This window comes from Gopherus flavomarginatus, chromosome 4 (assembly GCF_025201925.1).
Source record: "Gopherus flavomarginatus isolate rGopFla2 chromosome 4, rGopFla2.mat.asm, whole genome shotgun sequence".
NCBI classification, from domain to species: domain Eukaryota; kingdom Metazoa; phylum Chordata; order Testudines; family Testudinidae; genus Gopherus; species Gopherus flavomarginatus.
Window position 1 is genome coordinate 210,252,403 of NC_066620.1, and position 26,412 is coordinate 210,278,814.

Genomic DNA, 26,412 nt, shown 5'->3' on the forward strand with positions numbered 1-26,412 from the left:
AAAAAAAAAAAAAAAAATTCAACGAAACAATTACATTTCATTGTCTCTTGAGTTTAGCAAATCAGATTGAGACATTAATTGTAAGCATAATTAGAATTCAGTAAGAATTCATGTGATACACTAAATTCATGCAACACTTGCTGCAACAGCAATAAAGGGACTTTAAATCTGGTTAATTTAAAAAGAGTTAAAAGTAAAGTCAGGTACTATGCCTATCCATGAGTCTCCCTCCCAATTTCTGTGGTCTGGAAATCACATTTTCCTGATTTTTTAAATGCTTTTGTCCCCACTGTTGCTTCAAGAAAGACACGTAGAAACAATAGAAAACTAAATAATTAATGACTATATAGCAGCAGCAAAACTGCCCAGATGTCAAATCCACAAAGTAAACAAAAGTGGGGGGGGGATGAAAAACATTGTCGCTAATTTATATCAGTGGTTCTCAACCTTTCCAAACTACTGTACTCCTTTCAGGAGTCTGATTTGTCTTGCATACCCCAAGTTTCACCTCACTTAAAAAATACTTGCTTACAAAATCAGACATAAAAATACAAAAAAGTGTCACAGCCACACTATTAGTGAGAAATTGCTGACTTTCTCATTTTTACTAGATAATTATAAAATAAATTGATTGGAATATAAATATTGTTCTCACATTTCAGTGTATAGTATATAGAGCAGTATAAACAAGTCATTGTCTTTATGAAATTTTAATTTGTACTGACTCTGCTAGTGGTTTTTATGTAGCCTGTTGATGTTCCCCAAGGAAGACCTCTGCATACCCCCAGGGGGATATGTACCCCTGGTTGAGAACTACTGATTTTTACTAATATTGTATGTTACTTGTAACAATAAGTAAATATTTCTGGACAAATTTGTAATTTTTAAGTTAGTTGTATCCCTTTAAACATTGTATTTCAAATATTTGAACATAGTGTCAAGATGTGTTGCTGATCAGAAGCGTAACTGAAAAATTATACATTGTTACTACACACTTCTGCTCACAATGGGGTCTATTTTCCTTTCAATGAACACAGTTCATCCCCGGCGTAGTTCCAAAGGGCTAGATTCTCTGTTCAAATATAAACCAAGAGTATGTTCACTGGCTTCAATGGAATTACCCCAGATTTACATCGCTGTAACTAAGAGAATCTGGAACTATAGAGTTATACTAGGGATGAATTTGGCCCAATGTGTGCATACCTGGATATTTTTATTGTTGTTATTAATTTGTATTATAGTATTGGCTAGAGACTGCCTAGAGATTGGAGTCCTCTTGTACCAGGTCTTGTACACAAGGCTTGACTACACAAAGAAGATGCACCAGTTTAACTAATGGCATGATACTAAACAGATTTAGTTAAACTAGTGCAATTTTGTGTGTTGACCAGGAAATAGTAAAAGACAATCCCTGTCCCAAAGAGCTTACTATTTAAGTGGACATGACAACCAAAGAATGGGAGAAAAAATATTAATCGCCATTTTACAGGTGGGAGGATTTAAAAAGAGAAATTAAGTGATTTTCCCCAAAGTCACACAAGCAATCTGAAGAAAAGCAGGAATCAAACCCAGATCACTCAGGTCCTAGTCCAGTGTCTTAACCAATGGATCACCATTCTTCTCTAAGATTCAAACTGGGAAAATCAGTTGCTGGAAGATAATGTTGACAGTGAGGGAAAAGTTTTCAAATATTTTTAAATTACTACTGGATAGTTCAATAGCAAATAGAATCACAATCCATCCTCTCTGCACCACTATCTATCCTCTCTGTTAGGAAAAGACCAAAGTGGTTGCCTGTACTAAAAGATGGATTTGTGGCACATGAAAGATACTAGCCTAAAAACTATAAAGACTGGAATCCTGTATATCCATGGAACAGATTCACACAAGTGTAACTGCAAGATTCTCCAAGACCATCAAGCTAATATATCTCAATCCTAAACTTTTAATCCAGTAAAATGTAGAGAATGAACAGTCTCTGAAGCAAGGACAATTTAGTCTTCGTGTCCATTTAATTCTTGGCCTCTCTAGTGAGATAGCCAAATGTGACCATAAGCTAGTTAGATGGCTCAGCACAAGTAAAACCACAGAAATCAGTAGAATTTTTCAGCAGGAACAGATCAGAGCAAGTTACCATAGACAGAACAAAAAATATACATAACGAAAGTTTCCCAAAATTGGGGTTCATCATGTTTGGCACCACTCTTTCTTTCTCTCCAGCAGCTCCTCCCAGGACTTTTCCATTGAGCACTCGCGCAAAGGAAGGGATAAATGAAGTTGACGTTAATATCTTGGTATACTGGCAATGAAGTAGTGCAGCTGCTTCCTATATCATATAAAGCCAAGTGTCATGATGGCTTCTGTGATGCAAATCTCTCTCTAGGACCTGGACCGAGACCACAAACAAATGACTAACTAAAAATTATTTCCAGCATTACCTACCTGAACTGATCATAATAATGGAGCAAAAGTCCTACCATCCTACCATTTCACAAAATCTCACACTAACTGTATTTATAATTGGGGTGTATGTAAGCATGTGTGTACATAGTGTCAATTAAAGTGTTAACTTCTAATCTACTCATATCCACATTTGATACAATATAGCAACTGAAGATGATTTTAATAACTAAACTTTGGTTAGTGAGGACAGCAGAAAGTGATATTTATTTAATTTTGCTACAGGGCATGACATTATACTCTAGCACATTGTAAAAGTCATGCGTAAAGTACTAATTTTCAAAAATGATTTTCAGTTTCTCTACTGTAGTGAAGGAACACAGCAAAATATCTGCAAGTTCCAAGACTGAGAAAAATTGTTGAAGACCAAATAAATGCAAGTAGATTACCAAAAAACAATACTTCATAGAAATTTACACAAGATTTCCATGAAAGAAGTAGGAGAAACTTCAGAAATACATAAAGGTATCAATTACAGTATGATGATTTCATAAGCTTGCCACAATCTATGCTGTTTTTAAAAGAGAAAGAAATCTGAAGCAGAACTCCTTTATTTTGATTTCTGCATACATTATGACAGAACAGGACTAAGCTGAACATAATTAAAGCATCATATTTATCTCCAGGTTCAGGTGACTTCTGCAAACGAAACCATTTGTACATTCCCCTTGTAATATATTTTGTCACAAGAATCTTACAATAAAAATACATCTTTCTATATCTGGCTGTCAGTCACTTTAGATAAATTAATATAATATACTATCTATACTGATTAAAGTCCTGATCCTGCATGTTGCTAAGCTTCAGCACCTTACAATATCAGGGCCTAAATTAGTAATATCCTTAAGATAAAAAGACAAACATAATGTCATAGACAGGTTCAGTTCTCATCCAGTCCTCATAATGAAAGGCCAAGGAGTTAAAGAGGAAGAAAATATGGGATGGATTCTCACTTATTAATGAGGAAGGAGACCATGGGTGGGTGAATGTGGAGAGAGAAAGAGACACTAACTGTCAAAATGTACAGAATTTATTAATCAAAAAACCAATACAACTCAACTGGCAGTAGAACCTGGTGACATGCAACTTTCAATGAAAAATCAACTACTTAACAGATTGCCTTAAAATATGGAAAACAAGGCATTTTAAAGTGCCAGTCAATTTTACACTCAGATACCTCCATGCACAGAAATCTGGCCCACATAAACTTTATACTAAATTTTAAAACTTAATTTGCACCTAATTTCTAATGATATTTACCTTGTTTTAACTTTTACAGTTCCTTGTAGGTCAATGCTGTTGTTAAGCACACAGGTACCCAGAGTGGATTGATTTAGATCACCAAATGGAAAGCCTTGATTTAAACCATTGATTTTAATCAATTTTTCCATTGGTACTTCAGTTATTTTCAAAAGAAAGGTGCATTCTCCTTGGTTGATATAACCATTAAGCATGTTGATTTACAACCAAATAGAGCCTTTACACTAGATATGGTAAATCTTTTTGCTACCTAGAAGGATATACTATAACTATATACATTTAGTTAAGCAATTACATAGCATATATTCAGCTTCTTATTAAGTGTACATTTTTGTATATTAGAAAATGGGTGAATGATATATTGCTTATTTATTAACTTTTTGTATACATTTGTGTCAAGCTGCGTTAGTAAAGCAACTGGAATTTAATTAACACACAAAATAACCACATAAAATGTATTTTTATTAAAAAAACCTTTCATGTTCACATGCACAACTAAACAATTTATTAAACAAAGGGATTAACTGTAGACAGTGAATTAAGCTGATTATTTCAGGTCAGTCTTTCAAATATCCCTAAGAGAAAGTGACTGGAGCTTAAGTTCCTATTTGCCTAAGTCTCTTGAAAATGAAACAGTCTCCTAAATTACTCAGGCTGTCCTTCAAACTTTTAAAGCTAGTAGATCTCATCCTCTCCCTCATTTTTATACATAAACTGGAAGAGAAAGACAAGTTTTCCTGCATTTTCAACTTCCTATCTATTTCTCAACTTAGAATATTTTCTTCATTTGGACTAATTCATTCATTCCGTGCCTGCAGAAGAGGCTACTGCTCTCAAAAGCTGGTTTAGCACTTCAACAAACTCTGGTTCCAGGTGCTTAGCTAGTGAATTCCACCAGTTCAGTGACATGACTTTCTTTAAAACCTCTTCAGCAAACACATATTGCTTAGACAGTTCACCTCCTGCCCTGAAATTTATTATGGTTGGCATGATTGATGGGAATTATTAGATGCCCATGTCATGTCACTTCTTCGGCAGTTAGGCATCCACCATGATACTCTGGGTTGAGAATATTTGCAGTAAGTGCTTGATCCATCCACTTCTTTAGTGCCTGCGATTTAACTTTGTTGGGTTTTTTTTTCTGTAATATCTTGAAGTTCTTTCCAAATTTCAGCAGCATCAGCAATACAGCAGCTATCTCTCTGCAGTTTATCGAAACTATGGAAATAGGTTTCAGTATATTCAGCATATTTTCTACATTTCTCTTCTGCCCAATGATCTTCACAAACTGTCATCAGAATAGGACAGTTCATAATAAAATAGCTCAAAAGAATCAACTCCTTAATTCCACCGTACATCTTAGGGGAGAACTAGCGTTGGACCTGCTCTCCTCAGTGCAGCTGAAGCAAAGTGGTTGTTATGGAAGTATTTTGCAATTTCAACATTTTCCTTTATTCTTGGAGTTGTACTTATGTCTCTACCTAAAAGAATCATCAAATGAGCACTACATCCATATGTTATACATTTCAGGTTCCCTTCATTCTCTTCTTCTAGATTTCTTCTCATCTTTGCTACATTTGCAGTATTGTCTGTGGCAAAGCTATGCATGTGAATTTTTGTTCAGCTTGTTATATTTTTGCTACTGCTTCTTTTAAATATTCTACTGTATATGGGTATTCCCTGGTGTATCAATTGTTTCTGTAAGATAGACAACCCCATCCTCTTTTGTCAGAAAAGCACGTTCCTAGATCATTGTGTACATTGCTCCACCCATCAAGACTCAGATTAATAAACTTTCCCATCAATGCTTCTTGCACACTGTATAATTTCCTTTTCATAAACTGTATCCAGCACCCTTATAGCAATGTCTACTCTGCCAGGTGGCGCATAGCCTGGTCATAATTATTGAACTTGTCAATGAGATGTTTGTTCCAAGCAATATGAAAAGGAGAATTTGTTGCATAAATGAACCAAGCAATCTTTTAATCTATTAAGTTCTGCTGGAATTTGCTTAAACTCATGTCTATAGCAACATACCAAACAGCTTATTAAAATGTTAATATTCATAAATGCTTAATAAAACTTTACTGTTAAACAGAAATTTTCACCTATGATGTTTGATTATACTGAATTAAAAAATCATTTCAGAAGTACACCAGCAACAATAAAAATATAGTTGATAAATACTTCCACAAACATATCAATTAAATTTTAATACAAACATTTGAAGTTCCTAAGTAATCCACCCAAAACACAAATTCATGACAATAACCTAAGTTATCACTTACTAGTAGAGTAAAACATCATAGGCACCCAACAATAAGTTTACTAACCAGTTGATCCAGGTTCTTCAGACATGTTCATATCACCATCTTCAAAGTCATTGACTTCTGAAGAATGTTTTTTATAATGTTTCATTTTAACAACCAGGCCTTACATCTCTCTGTTGCACTGTTTACATTGGGCACATGTTCCTTTCTTTATCCAGGGGTACAGGAATTTCTTGAAAGTATTCCTGGACAGTGTATTCTTTAGCACCTGCAGCCATGGCAATTTGCCCCCTTCCCTCAGCCCCCCAGCTCCCAGTTGTTGAAATCAGTGCTGGAGGCTGCGCTCTGAAGAATGTTATCCCTTCTTCCCAGAGTGTCCTGCTTTGACACCAGCATGCTTCTTTCTGATTGCACTCTCTGCTCCTGCTCCCTTGTTATATTACTCACTCGTCCTACCCTTCACTATCCCCAGAAAAACAAAAGAACTAACAACAATACAAGACTTCTTGGAACCCACATGCCTTTGCACTGCACTATTTGTTTAGAGCCAGAGAGAGTGGCAGTTGAGAAACTAATGGATTTGTTTTTGTTTGTAGGTCTGTGTACACATGCAAGCAAACAGAGCACGGCTATTTACTTACAGTTTCCAGAACCATCCAGAAGCAAGGGCTGGTAGTTACTGGGCCCTGGAAAGTAAGTCTGTATAGTGCGAGGAGTCAGTCATAATTTGAAAAATGAGCCAATCAGAACTCAGGTAAGGAGAAGCTATAAAGTAGGAGTATGAGACCACCCAGATGGGCTCAGTGGATAGTCCTGATCAGATCCATGGTGGTGTCCCCTAAAGACAAAGGCTGGGTCCCCACACCTGTGATGACTTTGCTAGGCTCTTGCACCCAGAAGCAAGCCCCTGAGTCTCCCACAGGATCAAGCTCTTAACACAGTATATGACCTATTGTGCCATACTTATAAAGCTTGACCTTCAAAGTTAGAATCGGGGGGAAAATATCTTTCTTTTTATAGAAAAGAAGCCTTTAACTCAGATTTTTTGATAGAGGCTCATGGAGTCAGCATATTTATTTTTTATTTAAATATTGCACAAGAGTATAAATTTAGGCCTTCTCATATTTTGTATTAGATTCACATTTCATTTTAAAGCAGATTTATTTTTAAAAAGAAATAAAATAAAAAAATCTGATTTAAATCAACAAAACCCAATTTAAATTTAAAAATCAACTTTTTTTTAATTAATTTTTATCCACCCTGCAGGTACCAAGTTTATGCATGGAATACAAAAGCTTAGAGTGGATGGTTAGATTATTTTATCCTGTATGAAGAGCATAAATTTTGCACAAGTGCCCAAATTCTTCTACCTGTGGGATTACAGAATGTAAATTGGTGCAAAATTTGACCCAGTGTATATTTTGTCAAGGTCATTATCATTGCATGCTTTGGCTTTGATTGCTGCAACCTTTCCTCTCTCTAGTTCATGGATCATCTCCATGGTGCATTGCACTAACCACATCAGCCCCATCTTTGCCTCCTTCCGTTGTCTCCCTTTTTGCCATGAACTCAAACAGAAGCTTTTTGTCTTCACTTTTAAGACACTTCATGATTTAGCCTCCCTCTAATCAAATAGATCATCTTACCATGCCATCAACCCCTTCCTTCACTCTGCCAAAGATGCCAGTCATTACAACCCATTAATACGTTTCTCCCACAAGCACATCCATGCTTTCTTCCACACTGTTCCCCATCAAAATCCATATAGCTATTTAATCCTGCTGCAACTCCTTCCTTAAGGCTTATCGCTGCTGTCATACATACCAAACTGCCATCTGACAGTGGCTGAAACTATTGCTTATTATACAAAAACAGGCTTGTTTTACTGCTACCCAATTTCCCACCCTCCCATTTGTCTGTTTCAGCCACCTCCCCATTCCATCTTGTCATATTTTCACAGTGAGAAATCTAGGGCAGATACTTTTATTACTCACTTGTACAATGCTTAGCACAGTGGGATCATGATCCTACCTTGTGGCCTCTAGATGATATATAGATATGTAATAATAATGAGAGTAAATATAATAAGGTTTTCAGTTACCCAAAAAGTATGACATGCAGCAAACAATACTGCTTAATCCATGACTGTTAACTTTTCTGCTGGACAGACTTGATTTGCCTACAAAGGCAAGGAAGGAAACACCCTCGTTGTGAATTAACTTTTAAAGCAAAAAAATATTTTCAGTTATTGAAAATGTTTGTTTTCTTCCAAAGTTATCAAAGCGTTCCACGAACATGAAGGATTTAGAACAGTAAAATGGCACAGGTAAATATTATTTATCCCCATTTTCTGGGGCCTGGAAAAAACGCATAATAAACAAGCTAGAAGAGTTCTGTGTCTTGGTCATAATTATACAGTGATCTGTGGCACAGCCAGGAGCAGAGAAAGATTACTTTTTCTAATTTTAAAAAAATTCCAAAATAATAGAGAGAAATTACATGTTTGCTTTTGTGGCAAAATGGCGGCAGTCCAACAGGCGCCCATTATCATGTATTATTTCTGTGACAATAGTGCACAGGAACCCCGATAAAGGAAAAGACAGCCCCCTGCATCATGCTAGGCACTGTGCAGACAAGTATCACAGACAAAGCTCTGCTCTTAAGTTTGTGAGAGAGAATGGACAAATCCAACGAACAGAAAATGGATGGGCTGGGACTACAGCACAAGAAGACAACAAGCAGCCATTAGCAAAAAATCAGATGTCTCAGCTCACCAAGTGGGAAAAATCTCCACTTTCCCATCTCCCATTGCAGGCATCTACGTCCTAGCGTTGCTCCAGCATGTCACTGACCCCAAATTCATCCCCTGCGCTTTGTTAGGGTCACACAAGAGACAGATTTGGATTTGGCTCCATGTGTCTAGTCAGCCGCTCACACTCACACAGTTTGCACACTTTTGCCCACACTTATCTAGCGTATCTCGGGGGGGGGGGGGGGCAAGACAGGCAAGCAGGCTCCCTGCATCCAAAGGGCATCCTGAGCTGGAACAACCCCACGCGCCCAGGCCAAGGGAGACCACCAAGCCGCCTATCTGCCAAGCGAGGAGGCCTTGGACGCCTGCCCTCGCGGCTGCTTTCCTCCCCACGTCTCTACGGCGAGGGAGATCTCCTACTGCGCATGCGCTATGAAGCGCGGCCGCCCCCTCACACTGCACAAAAAGGGAAGGGGGGGGTGAAAAGCGGTTCAAGCGCATGCGCTCCAGCCGCCGGCGAAAGAAGGCAAGGAGAGCGCTCGCAGTAAGGGGAGGTCAAAGCGCATGCGCTTACGCCTTCCCAAGTCAGGGGAGCGGGAACATAGTGCGCCTGCGCTCACGACGAGTAGGAGGGTGAGTGTGCGCAGCGCATGTGCGAGGGCCCCTGTTCCTCTTCAAGTCACACCTCCCCCGCCCCCTACAGAAATCGTCATCCCGGCGGTCTTGGGCGGGCTCCGCGAGTCCCCTCAGCCACCGGCGCTGGCGCGCGCCCTACCTGAGACCCGGATGCTCTGGCTCCGGCCGGGCAGGGCCTCCTCTCTGCGGGGCAGCCTGGAGCTCGAGCCTCCCATCGCGAGCGGCGAGCCGAGCAGAGTGCGGAGGAGGCGGCGTGGCGCCACCGTCATCGCCCCGCCAGGGTCGGAGTCCGCCAGCAGTCGGCCGGCGCGCGCGAGCCGTTGGTCGCGGGGGCAGGGGCGCGTGCGGCGGTAGAGCGAGAGACCCGCCTCCTGCCGACGGCGGCTTGGCTTGCACGAGAGGCGTCGCAGAGCCCGGCTTCCATAAAAGCGGGGGGGAGCGCTGAGTGTGCGGCTGCCCGGCGCTGCCCGCGGCTGGGGTGTGAGCACACACACACACACACACCCAGCCCACACACACCCGGCGCTGCCCGCGGCTGGGGCGTGAGCACACACCCACCCAGCACACACACACCCGGCGCTGCCCGCGGCTGGGGCGTGAGCACACACACACACACACACACACACACACCCAGCCCACACACACCCGGCTCTGCCCGCGGCTGGGGCGTGAGCACACACACACCCCCAGCCCACACATACCCGGCGCTGCCCGCGGCTGGGGCGTGAGCACACACACACACACACACAGCCCACACACACCCGGCTCTGCCCGCGGCTGGGGCGTGAGCACACACACACCCCCAGCCCACACATACCCGGCGCTGCCCGCAGCTGGGGTGTGAGGACACACACACAGCCCACGCACACCCGGCGCTGCCCGCAGCTGGGGTGTGAGGACACACACACAGCCCACGCACACCCGGCACTGCCCGCGGCTGGGGCGTGAGCACACACACACACACACACACACACACACACAGCCCACGCACACCCGGCACTGCCCGCGGCTGGGGCGTGAGCACACACCCACCCAGCACACACACACCCGGCGCTGCCTGCGGCTGGGGTCTGAGGACACACACACAGCCCACACACACACCTGGTGCTGCCCGCGACTGGGGCGTGAGCACACACACACACCCAGCCCACGCACACCCGGCGCTGCCCGTGGCTGGGGCATGAGCACACACACACCGCGGCTGGGGCATGAGTGCACTCACACACCCCACGCACAATTGGCTCTGCCCGCGGCTGGGGTGTGAGCACACACAGCCAGCCTTTGGCGCTGCATGCGGCTGGAGTGTGAGCAGACACATACCCCATGCACACCCGTCGCTCCCTGTGGTTGGGGTGTGAGCACACACCCCACGCACACTCGGCTCTGCCCGTGCCTGGGGCGGGAGCACACACAGACAGCCCTCCCCGGCTCTGCCCGCGGCTGGGGTGTGAGCATCCCACACACACGCACATGGCTCTGCCTGCGGCTGGGGTGTGAGCATCCCACACACACACACATGGCTCTGCCCGCGGCTGGGGTGTGAGCATCCCACACACACACATGGCTCTGCCCGCGGCTGGGGTGTGAGCATCCCACACACACACATGGCTCTGCCCGCGGCTGGGGTGTGAGCATCCCACACACACACATGGCTCTGCCCGCGGCTGGGGTGTGAGCATCCCACACACACACATGGCTCTGCCCGCGGCTGGGGTGTGAGCATCCCACACACACACACGTCTCTGCCCGCGGCTGAGGTGTGAGCCCACACACACACGGCTCTGCCCACGGCTGAGGTGTGAGCCCACACGCACACACACGGTTCTGCCCACGGCTGAGGTGTGAGCCCACACGCACACACACGGTTCTGCCCGCGGCTGGGGTGTGAGCCCACACACACACACGGTTCTGCCCGCGACTAGGATGTGAGCGCACACACGCACACACCCCTCTCCAACTCTACCCATGGCTGGGGTGTGAGCACACAAACACACCCCACACACACCCCGCCCTGGCTCTGCCCTCTTCTGGGGTATGAGCACCCCATACACACATACCCCTCCTGGGCTCTGACTACGGCTGTGGTGTGAACACACACGCAGCTCTCAACGTCTCTGCCCATAGCTGGGGTGTGAGCACATGCACACACACCCTTCTCAGGCTCTGCCTGTACTTGGGCAGGTATGCCCAACACACTCCCCTCCCTCAACTCTGCATGTCCTGGCGTGAACAACACCTCCCTCCTGCTCCCCTCCCTGGGCTCTGCCTGCGCTGGGTCAGATACACCCACCTAAATTCCCTGTAACCTGCACAGCCAGGGCTGCCTGGGGAGGGGAGGGGCAAGTGGGACAATTTGCCCCGGGCCCCACAGGGGCACCCACCAGAATATAGTATTATATAGTATTGCAACTTTTTTTTATGGAAAGGTCCCCCGAAATTGCTTTGCCCCAGGCCCCCTGAATCCTCTGGGCGGCCCTGTGCACAGCAGCCTATTTAACACTACACAAGCATCCAGGGACCTGCCACAGCCCCAAACCTGCTGTGGCCAGGCCAGCCCCAGGTGCAGCAGGGGAGGCTCTCCTTCAGCCCAGGCCTGTTGGGGCCAGGGGAGAGACACCTATCCTGCAGCTCCAGAGCTACCGCCTCTCCCCGTCAGCCCAAGTGCTGCTGTGGGGAGAGAGCTGCCAGGAGTCCTCTCCCCGCCAGAGCACCCTCCTCCACCCCAAAGCCCTCACCCCTTGCACCCAACCCTCTGCCCCAGCCCTGAGCCCCTCATCCCTGGCCCCACCCCAGAACCCACACCCCGAGCTGGAGCTCTCACCCTCTGCACCCAATGCTCTGCCCCAGCCTTGAGCCCCTCATCCCTGGCCACACCCCCAACCAGAGCCCTCAGACCCCTGCACTCCAACCCTCTACCACAGCCCTGAGCCCTCTCCCACACTCCAAACCCCTAGACCCCACCACAACCACATAAATTTTGTTTTGTGCACCAATATGAAGGTGATGTACTACACATCACTGCCATATTGGTGCACAAAGCAAAATTCATTCCACACATGGGTGGGAAAAATTAGAGGGAATGCTGATCCCCACCACCCCACACACACCCATGTACTCTCCCTGGGCTCTGCCTGCCCTAAGAGCCAGGATACCTAACTCCCCCAACACACACGTGCGCACACACACTTTGCCTGCCCTAGGCTGTGAGACCCAATCCTCCCCCCCACATGTGCACACACCCCTCCCCAGGCCCTGCCTGCCTTGGGGTATGAGCACCCAAACCCCCACGCCCCATCCTCAAACACACACACTCCCTGGGCTCTTCCTGCCCTGGGGCCGGAATACCTAACTTGCCACATACAGTCTGCCCCACCCTGGGGAATAAGCACCAATGCTCCCCACAAACACACTGTTTTCACTCTGAGATGTGAAAACCCCACACCCCTCCCCAAGCTTTGCCCGCCCTAGGGTATGAGCAGCCAACATACATGCATACATACTCCTCCATGAGCTCTGCGTGCCCTAGGCCCCTTCCTCACACACACCCTTCCCTGGGCTCTGCCTGTGAGCACCCCTACCCACCTCCCACACACTCATACTTCCCTGGGCTCTACCTACCCTTTAATCCGATGCCTAACCATGCCCCTATGCCCCCAACTCTCCCCCCCCATCTATGCCTGCCTTGGGGTGAAAGTACCCCTGTCCCCCCCGTCCCCCCACCCACCCCCTGACACACAGCTACCTGCCCTGGCTCTGCATCCCTATCCCACACACCCCACCCTGAGTTCTGCCTGCCCTGAGCTCTGCATAACCTTGGGGTCTGCCTGCCCTGGAGTTTGCACTCACTTACCAAAGTTATACTGGGCTGATGTGCATACCCCCGCTTGGCTGTGTGTGCAGTGGGATATGCGCACACAACTGCGGAAACAACCTGCTACAAACTCTCCATGCTGTATGTGCACTATGGTATAACTCCTGCTTTACTGGGCTGAGATACGGACATGCCCCCAGTTGGTGCTTACATCCAAACTCACTCAGTGCTTGTGCCATAACACTACATCTGCTCACAAAGTAGATGTGCCAGTATGTACTAGGAGGTCAGAGCACTCACATTCATCAGTATGCATTGAATGTGTAGAGAAACATGTATACACAGTATGCTCTGATTACATGCAGGCTTATATTACACAGGACTCACACTTACTTTAAACACTAAAGATGTGACAACAGTGGCATACGTTCTGTATGCATTGAAGAAGACTTGTCTAGGCTCGAGCAGTGCTGTCTACTCTTGTTTTCTGAACAGTTAAATAGGACCCCTTGCATAGTGTCATTATATGTGATCAACAAATGTCCTATTCAAGGGAGAGAATAAAAAATAATTTCATAAACCCCTCCTTGGAAAGATGATCCACAAACGATCTATAGATCCACATAGAAGAATTCAGGGTTACATCAAGAATATTGCAAGAATTAAAAGGGCTTTTTAGAAAGATGATGAGACTGATTCAGGGCAAAACTTACATGGAGGGAGATTGAAAAAACTGGGATTGTTTACCTTAATACAGAGCTGAATACAAAGGGACTTTCTAAAAGTACGTAAAATAATGACCGGTTTAGATCAACATTATCTCTTTGTTTCCTTATGCTCAGCCATTGGACTGTATCCATCTGTTGTCTCTTGTCTTCTACTTAGATTGTAAGCTCTTTGCAGCACAGAATGTCTTTTTGTTTTATGTTTGTACAAGAGTGAGGTCCTGGTCCTGGTCTATGACTGAGACTCATCATCAGCTGTATGGTAATAATAAATCCATATTGAGGCTCCTAACACAAAAATGGGCTGATTTTCAGAGATGCTAAGCAGCCTCAGCTCCCGTTGGCTCCAAAGAGACTGGATATTATTTTAATTAGATAAGTCCTAATTGTTGTTCAGCAAGCTATAGAATGGGTTCTTTCATCCATTCCACGGACTGAAATCTGATGGAGGGATCTAAAAATTGTAGTTCTAATTTAAGTATAATTCCTGGACATAGATATGCAATTTAACTGATAGCCATAGTCATGTTCTCTTTTATTATTAATTATTAAGCTTTTTCTCCCTTTTTTCTTATGATGAGCCAAACAAATTCTATGTGCCAACTTATAAAGCAAATACAAGTGTACTGTACATACTTATACAATGCTTGGATTCCTGCATTTTTGTCATGGTATTCCAAGCACACAGATTTTTATGGTACATACCAACAACAAAGAAATCAGTCAAGAGGAAAACGGGCCAAGGGGTAGAGATCCATCTCCTGCCTTTCGTCCAGGCCACCTGCAGGGAACTTTAGTCAACCAGTTCTAGGAAACTCCCAAATATACTTAAAATGTTCTGCTGTTTGCCATCTGTTGTATGTGATTCCTTCCTTCCCAGGCAGGTCTGCCAGGACTTTTTGTCAGGGGGTTGGATTTACTTTTCCAAGCTAGTAAAATTTGATGCCTTACAACCAGTAAAGCTCAATGTAACCATCCCCTTTGGTATAACGATAGCCTCCATTTATTGGGTATATGACCCCGTATGCCAGTATCTGCTTTAAGGTTGAGTAAGTCTTTAGGATCATGCAGTGTAGTTGTAGCTGTGTCAGTGCCAGGATATTAGAGAGAGGAGGTGGGTGAGGTAATATCAGGTCTGAAGAAGAACTCTGGCACAAAATCTTGTTCTCACCAACAGAAAGTGGTCCAATAAAAGATATTGCATCACCCACATTGTCTCTCCCTAGAATCATGTTAATTCTGGTTTAATACAATCCCAGAAGCTTGTAACAGTACGGAATGCCAAAATATACATGCACACCTCCAACACTGATCATTGGGGCTGCTTTAATTTTATAAGTTCCTTGGGGTGACCAATGCACCCTAAAGACCATTTTTTTTGTTGAATAAGCTGTAATTGGTGGGTCAAGGGCTCTTTAATCTCATACTGCTCTAGTTCACTGTGGGGGTAAGATATTTATTGCCAATTCTTTGTTCCATTTTTGCCTCATTTAGTCTATATTTACTCAGTGGGTTATTAAGAACTCAATATAGTGTAGCAGGCAGTTTGGGGAAATAGTACACAATTTGAAGAGTTCTGTGTAGGGGCTTCCAGGCCAGATTCTGCGATGAGCAGGTGACAGAGTTGAATGTTGAAAATTGCAGTAATTGGTAGGTTGTATTGTAGTTGGAGAGACATAAATGGTGTGATCTGGTCTTCAGTTTATATATATAGTTTGCCTCCTATTCAGTTTTTCCTTATTCATCATGATAGCGTGTTTATTTTTATCAGTTTTATTTTTCCCCAGAGTCAGAGGGGGATAGCTTCCCATTTACCCAGTTCATTAGTGACTTCTATAATAATTGGGTTTAAACTGATTATAATTGTTTGCTTTAAATCATTGGGGATTAGTATTCTTAGATATTGTAATGCCATTGACTGCATTAAAAATCCCACTGACTAAGCAAAGCCCAGTATGTGTATTAAATTAGTCCTAATGTTTGGACTTGCTTCAGGTAGTCTTATATCAGGACAAAGGCCTGAAACATGCAATGAGTTCTTATTGGATATCAACCTTTGTTAGGGTACGAATGTAGAACCAGTGCATCAGCCGCATGTAACATAATTTTTCTCCTATCTGACCATCTTAATATCCATTGTATCTGCACAGTCTCACATTGTGTATGCCAGCTTTTACAGCCCTATATTGAAGAGCAGAGGGGATAGTGAGCAGCCCCAACTTGTTCCTCTCTGTACTGAGAATGGTTCCAAAATATTGTACAGTAGTTGGTAATCACCCCAGAGGAGGGGTTAGTGTAGAGTAGTTTAATCCAATTGATAAAGTAGTCACTGAATCATATTCGGTCAAGGACGGTAAAGAGATAATCTCAAGATTACCCTGTTGAAGGGTTTTTCAGCATTTAGCAGTAATTCTACCAAAGGTTCCTTCTAGTGCTATAAGAGTATAGTTGTATTGATGACTTGCTGGAGATTGTCTGACCCACTAGGTAAATCCAACCTAATTTACATGTACAATTTGAATAATCATTTTTCCAATTTATAAACAAGGGCTTTGGCAAGAATCTTTGCATCACAGTTTATCAGTAAAATGGGCCTGTAACTTCTGTGGTTAGTGAGATCTTTCCATGGCTTGTATAACGAATATAATTGCCTCTTGCACTAGGTGATTTAGGGAGCCACTTTTTTTGTCCTTGTTGAACATACGAAGGAATCTGGAGGATATATGGGATTTTTATTAAACTAAATTGGAAATTCCTCATTGTCCAGGGGTTTACCGTGTTCCATTTCTTCCACATTTAGGTCTGTTTCTCTTTAGGATGAACAAGGTGTCTGAGAACTCCTTCTGGTCTTCTGAGGTGCCTGGCAAAGAAACAGTGGTTGAGTTTGTTCAAGGCCATCATAGGACCTGGTGGGAGGATCTGCTTTGTATAATTCTAAATAAAAGAGCCAAAATTGGTTGTTGTTGTCCTTCTGTGTCATGCATGTTTTTCTTTCAGCATCGTGTATTAAGGTGTTTTACCTGTTGGATTTTTGTTTCAGCCTAGATGCTAGGAGATTGCCTGCCCTTTCCTCTGACTCCCAAGAATCTTGTTTAAGGTGAAACTTAACAAATTTTGTTCTTTGTATATGGTGTTTGTTTAAGTTAAATCTCATTTGTATCAGGCTTTTTAGGTTGTCAGGCTTGAGTTCTTTGGCATAGTCTTGGTCTAAACTTTTTATATATACTTTTTTTTAAACAAGGGTTTAATAGCCTCTTTATCTCATGTAGTGAGCAGTGATGCCTATATATCTCTTACACACAAAAAATAAAACTCAAGCACTCAAAAGTTAAAAAATGCTAGAAGTAGGATTGCCTATGCAACCTTTATGTTGCCTCCTTGTGCGTGTACATTATGATACAGTATATACATGTTCACATATTTTTTCCACAGGTCGCCTGCCCTTTCAGTGCAGAAAATGGACAGTTTTGCATTTAATGACCAGCCTTCAATATTTTGTTTTCTCATTCGTATCTAGCGCAGATCCTTCTCTGAATGCAGAATTATTAATTTCTTCATGGCTTTTCTCTAGCACTCATCAATATGGTAAACAATATTATTTGTTTTCACAACACCCTTGTGAGTGTCAATAACCTAGTCCCAGATTTGGACCTTAGCGTCCAGAATATGGGGGTTAGCATGAAAACTTCCAAGCTTAGTTACCAGCTTGGACCTGGTACTGCTGCCACCACCCAAAAAATTAGAGTGTTTTGGGGCACTCTGGTCCCCACAAAAACCTTTCCTGGGGACCCCAAGACCCAAATCTCTTGAGTCTCACAACAAAGGGAAATAAATCTTTTCCCTTCCCCCCTCCAGGTGCTCCTGGAGAGATACACAGAAGCAACCTCCGTGAATTTAAGCAGAGGGAGTCCACCCTCTCTAATTCCAGTCCTGGAAACAAAAGCACTTCCCTCTTCACCCAGAGGGAATACAAAGTCAGGCTAGTAAATCTAACACACACAGATCTCCACCTGACTTCTTCCTCCCACCAATTCCCTGGTGAGCTGTAGACTCAATTCCCTGGAGTCCCTCACTAAAGAAAAACTCCAACAGGTCTTAAAAGAAAGCTTTATATAAAAAGAAAGAGAAATACATACAAATGGTCTCTCTGTATTAAGGTGACAAACACAGGGTCAATTGCTTAAAAGAAATATGAATAAACAGCCTTATTCAAAAAGAATACAATTTAAAGCACTCCAGCAACTATAGACATATAAATACAAAAGAAAAAAACAATAACCCATATTGTTTTTATGATCTCTGTACTCCCAACTTGGAAACAGAAGATTAGAGAGCAGGAAATAGAAATCACTCCTCATAGCTGAGAGAGAGGCAGACAGAAGACAAAGAACTCAGACACAAACTTCCTTCCACCCAGAGTTGAAAAAATCCTGTTTCCTGATTGGTCCTCTGGTCAGGTGCTTCAGGTTACTTTTTTTCCAGGTGAAAGAGACATTAACCCTTAGCTATCTGTTTATGACAGTGAGTGATGATATCTTCCCTATTTTACAGATGGGGGAACTGGGTTGTGGCAGATGTGGAACTGTTACGTAATCATTTTACGAATACTGTGACCTAGTTAGTTGGATAGTCACTGGATAGCTATATTGGGTTGTTGGAATTTCCTGTATAAATTTATACAATAGCACTAGATAAACAGCCTCCCAACAAACACTTCGGGGCAGTTACAAAGCAGTAGCTGAGCTATTTGCAGTAAAGATGATACTTCCGGTCTCTAGCCAAAGATACATGGCCATTTTACTAAGGCTTGGTGTCCAGAAATCGAATAGACGCCAAATGGTTTTAAAGATTCTGGAGAGAAAGACTGGGAGTTGCCAATGAGCTGTTTGTAGTAGGAACAGACCAATATGGACACCAGCAGAGATCCTACAGGAAGCAGTTGGGGATTTCCCAAGCTTCAAGGGAATGGTATGCCTTAAGAAAGACAGGCATGTGTATAGGCTGTTTATTGTTTTAAAATCTCGTGCTCTGAAATGACTTGGTTCTAAATAATGCTTTGCTTTAAGAAGTCTGTCTGGTGCCTGGATTCCACTGATCATAGCTCCCAATGAGCAGAACTGTAGATACTGAACCTAAGTCAGGCTTGCTGAGGAAATTGTGGTTAGCATAGGCACCGACTCTCTGGGTGCTCTGGGGCTAGAGCACCCACGGGGAAAAATTGGTGGGTGCTCTGCACCCACCAGCAGCCAAGCTCCCTGACCCCCCTCCCCAGCTCACCTCCGCCTCCTCCCCTGAGCGCGCCACATCCCCGCTTCTCCTCCCAGCGCTTGCCGCCACAAAACACCTGTTTCACAGTGTAACAAGCTGTGGGAGGGAGGGTGGAGGAGCAGGAACACTGTGCGCTCAGGGGAAGAGGTGGGGCCGGGGCAGGGATTTGAGGAAGGAGTCCAATAGGGGCAGGGAGGGGGCAGGGACTTTGAGGAAAGGGTTGGAATGGGGGCGGGGCAGGGCAGGAGTGGGAGGGGGCAGGGCATGGGGTGGAGTTGGGGCAAGGGCAGGGAGGGGTCGAGCACCCACCAACATCAGGAGAAGTTGGCCCCTATGGTAGTTAGTACCAGGGGAGTGTTGCTCAAAACCTTCCTGAGAGTAGGAGAAATGCATGATTCCACCCCAGAGAGGTGACTGTTCAAGGCCAAAGACATGAGGGGGGACCTTTTTATAGACCAGAAAGGGTCAGAGGTGTTGAGAACCCCAGTAACTGTAACATGAGTCACAGAGAATTTAAGGTGTCAAAATTGCTAATTTTCAGTGCGCAGTATCAGGCCCCTAGATCCTGATTTTTCAGAGTACTGATCCCATTGACTTCTGTTGCACATGTCAGTGCTCAACAGTTCTTCAAATCACACGAGGTCTCAAGTTGGGCACCCAGAAAATGAAGAACATACAATTGATGACCACTTGGAAAAAAAATTATTGTAAAGGATTTGACTACTATTGCACAGAGCAGGGATAGAATCTGGTTCTTCAGGGAAGCATTCAACAGTCTCAACCATGAGGCCATCCTTGCTCTTTCTGGAGTCAGGTAGCTCATTCACCACACATCTTCCAACTTCGGCAACAAATAAGGAAAACATTCTATAGACAGCTTCCTTCACTACACAACACTGATTCATCCCCAGAGCACAGTCCATCCTGTGCACTGCATTAATCTGCATCCTAGTGGGCAGCATTGAGAGCACAGGGCAGACAATTCACTGGCAGTTCTGGTGCTCAGCACCACTGCAGCTATAAGTAGCAACTGACGTCTTGCTCAGCCCCTGCAACCCTGGACTTTAGAGCATGCTCAACACAGACAGAAATTTCAGAGAATTTACCTGTAAACTCAAATCTCTGAGTTCATGTAAACTGAGATTTTTCTAAGGCTTATAACATGGCCAGATTTTTTGGAGGGGAGGGGGGTCTTTGTTTTTAATTTAATAAGAATGTTAAAAGGCACATCCCTGACACAGAGGCACGCTCTGCCCTGGTTAAATTTCAAGTCCCTGCTCCAAAGCATGGAGGTTCTAGAGCCGAGGTGGACAAACTACTGCCCGCTGGACCATCTTGACCAGCCCTTGAGCTCCCGGCCAGGGAGGCTAGCCCCCAGGTGCCCCCCTGCCCCGCCCCCCCCCTCCGAGCCTCAGCTCACTGTGCTGTGAGCACTCTGGGCCGTGGGGCTGCAAGCTCCTGCCGGGCAGCACAGTGGCGTGGCTGGCTCCGGCTGAGCGGTGCAGCTGCCAGTCCTGCTGCTTTGAGCAGCATGGTAAGGGGGCGGGGAGTGGGGGGCTTGGATAAGGGGCAGGGGATCCCGGGGGCCGGTCAGGGAACACAGGGTGGTTGGATGGGGCGGAGGTTCTGGGGGGGCAGTTGAAATGGGGAACGAGGGGGTTGGATAGGTGTGGGAGTCCTGGGGGGGCCTGTCAAGGGGTGGGGATGTGAATAGGGGGCGGGGCAGTCAGGACAGGGAGCGGGGGGTAGATAAGGGGTGGAATCCCGGGGGACGGTTAGGGGTGGGGGGTCCTGGGAGGGGTGGTCAGAGGACAAGGAGCAGGAGGGATTGGATGAGTGGGGGCTTCTGAGAGGGGCAGTCCAAGTGGGAAGTGGGAGAGGGCAGATAGGGGGTGGGGGGAGGCTGTCTGGGGAGGCAGAGCCTTCCCTACCTGGCTTTCCATACAGTTTCGGAACCCCCATGTGGCCCTCAGGCCAAAAAGTTTGCCCACCCCTGTTCTCAAGCTTCTCAATGAAATGGTTGTGAGAATTTATAACATGGCAAAAGAATGTACTTTTCCCCTAATTTTGTTTTAAGAAATATATTAACCATTTCTGCTTAAACTTTCCAAAATGGTTCAAACTGAGGCAGACACCTTGCATGGAAAATTTGAGCCTGAACAGTTAAATTTAGGCAAAGTTATAAGCAACTAGGAAAAAAAGTGTCAGGCAACCCTAAGTATAGATGATGGTACCAGAGTCACCTATAATATGTGTAGCTCATGTGACAGCTTGCCTCTAAATGACCATCGAATTATGCCTTGCACCACCAACCAGCAAGACCCACTGCCCCTCAAAAAGTTTAATAGTGGCATTAACAAATTCTAAAAAGAATCTCCAGTCAAGGGGGCAAGAGAATTTTATCAGCCATAAATTCCAGCTGTTGTCAGCACTAGAACAGAACTGAACTTCATCAGCAATGGTGGTGTAGATTACCCCAGAAGAATCACAAAAATAGATAAATTATCCACACCATCCATTTTCTGGAGAAGGAAGAAAAGCGTAACCAGTCACGCATTTCCCCTAGGCATTTGTGGTCTAGATGAGCATTCAGACACAGATAAAGCTATATAAATTATACAAAAAATTGAGTGATCCAGGGGGAAAAAAATCAGTTGTTCTTCTCCCATGGATATTCACTGGGTGCAGCATTGTACAATACAGCAGTATAATTATTCAGTATAGTGCAGTGAATTGGGATTTACAGGGGGATGTCAAAAACAATGGCCAATTTAATATAATAGAGTCTCTACTGTACATGTGAGGACTGTTTTATCTTGAAAAAGATAATAGGGAGTTGGACACCGTGGAAAGCAACATCAAGTATGTAGCATATAGAGAGATTTGTTAAAGTGAAAAATTGTCAACAGTATGTAGTAAAAAGACATATGGCCTCTCTCACAGCTCCAGAGTTATTGTGGCCTCTCTCCATCATGCCCTTTGAGATTTTATCAAATGTTCTGGCATTTCATCTTTTGGAAAGTAGTTCTGCTAGCACGGAATCCTCTCCCCATATAGCAATCAGATCCAGTACTTCCCGTACGGTCCATGCTGGAGCTCTTTTTCGATTCTGAGACTGCATGATTACCTGTGCTGATGAGCTCTGCATGGTCACCTGTGCTGATCAGCTCTCCATGTTGGGCAAACAGGAAATGAAATTCAAAAGCTCGTGGGGCTTTTCCTGTCTACCTGGCCAGTGCATCCGAGTTCAGATTGCTGTCCAGAGCGGTCAAAATGGTGCACTGTGGGATACCACCCGGAGGCCAATACCGTTGAATTGCAGCCACACTAACCCTAATTCAAAATGGCAAAACCGATTTCAGTGCTACTCCCCTTGTCTGGGAGGAGTACAGATATCAATATTAAGTGCCCTTTATATCAAAGTAAAGGGCTTCGTTGTGTGGACGGGTGCAGGGTTAATTCAGTTTAACGCTGCTAAATTTGAGATAAACTCGTAGTGTAGACCAGGACTTTGACTCCTCACTCAGACCTTCCATAGAAACCCCTTTCAAAAGACAGACCCAGCACATTCACCTCTCTCAGAGTGGAATCCTGCAATTTACCCCACTGTTAGACAGTGTCTCCTGGTTACAACACCCCTGTTTGCCAACCTCAGCAGGTTAATACAACCATGATGGCTAAAGCATATCATCTGGAAGCTTCTGATAAAATTATCAGCAGTAAAATTATTTTGTTGACATTTATTTTGTAATCATTATACACCTCTACCCTGATATAATGCTGTCCTCAAGAGCCAAAAAATCTTACCACATTATAGGTGAAACCGCGTTATATCGAACTTGCTTTGATCCTCTGGAGCGCGCAGCCCCACCCCCCTGGAGTGCTGCTTTACCGCATAATATCTGAATTCGTGTTATATCAGGTCACGTTATATCGGGATAGAGGTGTACGTCTGAATCAGCAACCCACTGCGATTAACTAGACAGCTCACTCCTCTCTCAAATCTACTGATTCCGTCTGTCAGAAGATACCTTATAATTGGATCACATTTTGGAAGATTTTCTTCAAGACCAGGAAGGTTAGATAAATAGATATTTAATGGAAGCTTAAATTATGCAGAAAACACTGGAGATTCTCAGACTCTGCAAATAGATCCTTATTCTAAATAATAGTGCAAGAATTTCAGAGTGAGTGTCTCCCATGGCCTTACTCATAAGATAATGGTCCTCTCCTTGGACCATTACCTTGTTGTGGTGGAGAGGCCTGTGTCCCTCAATGACCCTCAGAACTATGTTGTCCAGAGTCTTGTACTCCTGGTAGGGTCACCATTGATGAACAGTTCTGAGGTGAGGTTCCAGGTGAAGCACAATCCAAACTTCCCAATGGTGGAGCAGGTTTATTTGAGGATTTGTCAGTTCTCTGTGGATGAGGGCTGCAGCAGGACATAGCCTTCCAGTTGTCTTGGACTCCCCTACCACCAGGTCCAGGGGTCCTTCCAGTCAAGTTTTGTGAGGTTGCCGCCTGCGCACTGCTCCCCCATCTTAAAAATTTTCATGCATAGGTCTCTGTCAAGGGTGTAACATCTCCTCTCCCCGCCCCCCGCCAGACATTGTCCTCGTATCGAGGGATAGCTGACGATCCATAAGATACAGGATATTGGGAAATACGCTGTGTATTTCTTGATATGTATAATTGTATTGTTTTTCTCCATGTTCCCCTAAGGCGCATAAACATAAACCTGATAAAGCAGCATGGAATTCTTTGAGATGCGGTTCTCATTTAGAAGCGAAAGCCACAAAATAAAAAGAAGCTGGTGGAATCATTAAGAAATTCTTATGGGAAATTCTGTCAGTGGAAGATTGCAACTGCTGCATTGATCACATCCATGAGATACTCCCAGTGGTTATTCAGGACAAACGGAGGCCTTTGGAATATGGATGTGAGCTGCCAGTATTTTGTGAATGCGTTTTGCAGTCTCAAGGAAATTCTTTGGCTTTGTCAGTTAATGCTAGCTTGCATGAAATGGTGGTAAGGATTTTATCAAAACAAATGACAATGCTGTATACACTTGCCTACTAAAGAAAATAATCATTTTAAATAGCACTGGTTTTCAATACAGGGCTGAAAAACAACTCTACAATACGCTGTAATAAGTTTTCTATAAATATCCACCTGTGGTGCTTAGTAGAGCCTGCTGTGCTGGTGCTGTAAAACTGAAACTGGAGCTTCATAAGGTTTAACAGCTATGGTACATTACTGAATGGCAACAGTTACTCTTATTAGTAAAGTTTATAAGACACACAAGCAAAGGATTAAAAGTACGTGTACACAGTAATAAAGGCTCATGTTGCTTGGATTACTTGTTTATTTGTTTACTCTAGACTAGGTATTTTAATGATTACATTGAATAGACAATTTTCTCCGCTGGGCTTGCTTCCCTACTCCCTCCTCTTCCCTCCCTCCTCCCAACATCTTAGTAATGAAATTCATTTCCTTAAGCCATCTGGTGGATTTCATCTGTAATCGCAGCATGAAAGTCCATTGCTGCTACAAACAAGTGGCTTAACATGCCTTGATAAGGTGATATTTAAGAAGTTAACTGGCTTTCTTGGTTCTAGCTAGAAGAAGCACTTGTGAAAGAGGGACAAAAACAATTTCTCATTAAAAGCAATGGGAACTTTTCATGTTTTGACAACAGACTTACTTTGCTATAGAGTCATGCAGCAATTATTGAATGGCAACAAAGAAAAACTCTTCTGAAACTAGGACTGTAACACAAACTAACACTTCTTGGCAAAAAGCATTCAGATGGCAATATATATGGATATTATAAAGTCTGCATATTTGGGATAGATGTGATATAGATGTCATCATAAAATGGATGAAGGGCATCTTACATTTAAAAAAATGTGGAAGTCTGGAGCAATTTCCAAAGGTATTTACAGCTACAAAGGAGATGAAAGATCAAATAATAGTAATAATCTCTGTCTGAATAGCAGTAAATGAACAGCACATATAAAATATATCTGCCTGGCTACTTAAGTAGCCCTCATCCTGGCTGAAGCTTGCTAGATTTGAATTATTTTACAATAGACAAGAAGACGACTCAGTTCCTGCACCATGGATTTTACATTGTAAATTAGACAATGCCATTCATCATTATTAATATTATTATTATAAGTTTGTTTTCCTGTCGCATTTATGAGCCCTAGTCATGCATGGGCCAGGACCCCACTGTGCCAGGTGCTGTACAAACACAGAACAAAAGGACAATCTTTGCCCCAAGGAGCTTACAATCTAAGTATAAGACAAGAGGCAAAAGATAGATATAGAAAGATGGGGGGTACAAGGGAACAATGAGACATTATTGCTTAGCATGATTGGAAGTGGTCTCTGCACACCAGCAGCCTAACCATTGTCATGTTATTGTAGGCTAGGGTGACCAGGCAACAAGTGTGAAAAATTGGGACAGGGGGTGCAGAGTAATAGGAGCCTATATAAGAAAAAGACCCCAAAATCAGGACTGTCCCTATAAAATCGGGACATCTGGTCACCCTATGTAGGCATCATGACAAAAAGAGTTTTGGGAAGGGATATAAAATTAGAAAATGAGGTGGCTTTGCAGATGTTTGTGAGAGATACCTCTTAAGTGTGAGGGCAGCAGATGAGAAAGCACAAAGGCTCCTGTTTGGAAATCTAACAAGTGGGCTGTGGAGGCTGGTGTCATGGGCTGATCAGAGGTGAGCACTGGCAGCTCAATAGCAAATGAGAAATGAGAGCTAGAGTGGGATGCTGGAAAGTGAGTACAGGCAGCTTATGTTTGATGGGCTAGAGAAGGGGGAGCCAATGGAGTAATGCAAAGACAAGGGCTATATGGTCAAAGAAACGAGCTAGGGAAATTATCTTTGCAGCAGCATTCTGAAGAGGTATTTGCATTTGTCAAGGCCAGAGAAAAGGATGTTGCAGAACCACAATGGAGCCAATGTAAAGAGCAAAATGATGCAGATATTTTTTCTAAATGTATTTCTTCACTGGTGGAGTAAAGTTGTTACGTTCTGTGGCAGCTGTGTGTGTTTTAAGAAAGGATTCAAGTAAAAAGATGGCGGCATAGGTGCTGATCAGCTCCTCCCACCCACCAGTGGGCCCCACCAATCAGCTCTTCCCCCTCCCCCTAGCACCTCCTGCCCACTGGTGATCCGCTGTTCAGCAGCATGCAGGAGGCCCTGGTAG

The 26,412-nt window shown here is 44.2% G+C and overlaps 1 protein-coding gene and 1 long non-coding RNA gene across 4 annotated transcripts in view; one reads left to right on the plus strand and one right to left on the minus strand.

Annotated features, from left to right (window-relative positions):
- MSRA (methionine sulfoxide reductase A) overlaps positions 1-9,729 on the minus strand; it is a 438,170-nt gene extending 428,441 nt beyond the window's left edge. The window contains exon 1 of one of the 2 annotated variants that reach the window (XM_050948949.1): positions 9,518-9,729. In XM_050948949.1, coding sequence (XP_050804906.1) covers positions 9,518-9,647 — 130 coding nt within the window. In that variant the 5' untranslated portion in view covers positions 9,648-9,729. Of the gene's footprint in view, positions 1-8,764; positions 8,921-9,517 lie in introns of those variants that run through there. The other variant, XM_050948950.1, reaches the window with a different exon arrangement.
- A 7,224-nt stretch (positions 9,730-16,953) lies between these two features.
- LOC127048913 (uncharacterized) lies at positions 16,954-24,459 on the plus strand. 2 transcript variants are annotated; one of them, XR_007773814.1, is made up of 3 exons: positions 16,954-17,011; positions 17,347-17,499; positions 23,905-24,459. It is a non-coding gene; the product is annotated as an uncharacterized LOC127048913 (long non-coding RNA). The 2 variants fall into 2 exon arrangements; XR_007773815.1 differs by having other exon boundaries at positions 16,962-17,011; positions 17,432-17,499.
- Positions 24,460-26,412: the final 1,953 nt, after the last annotated feature.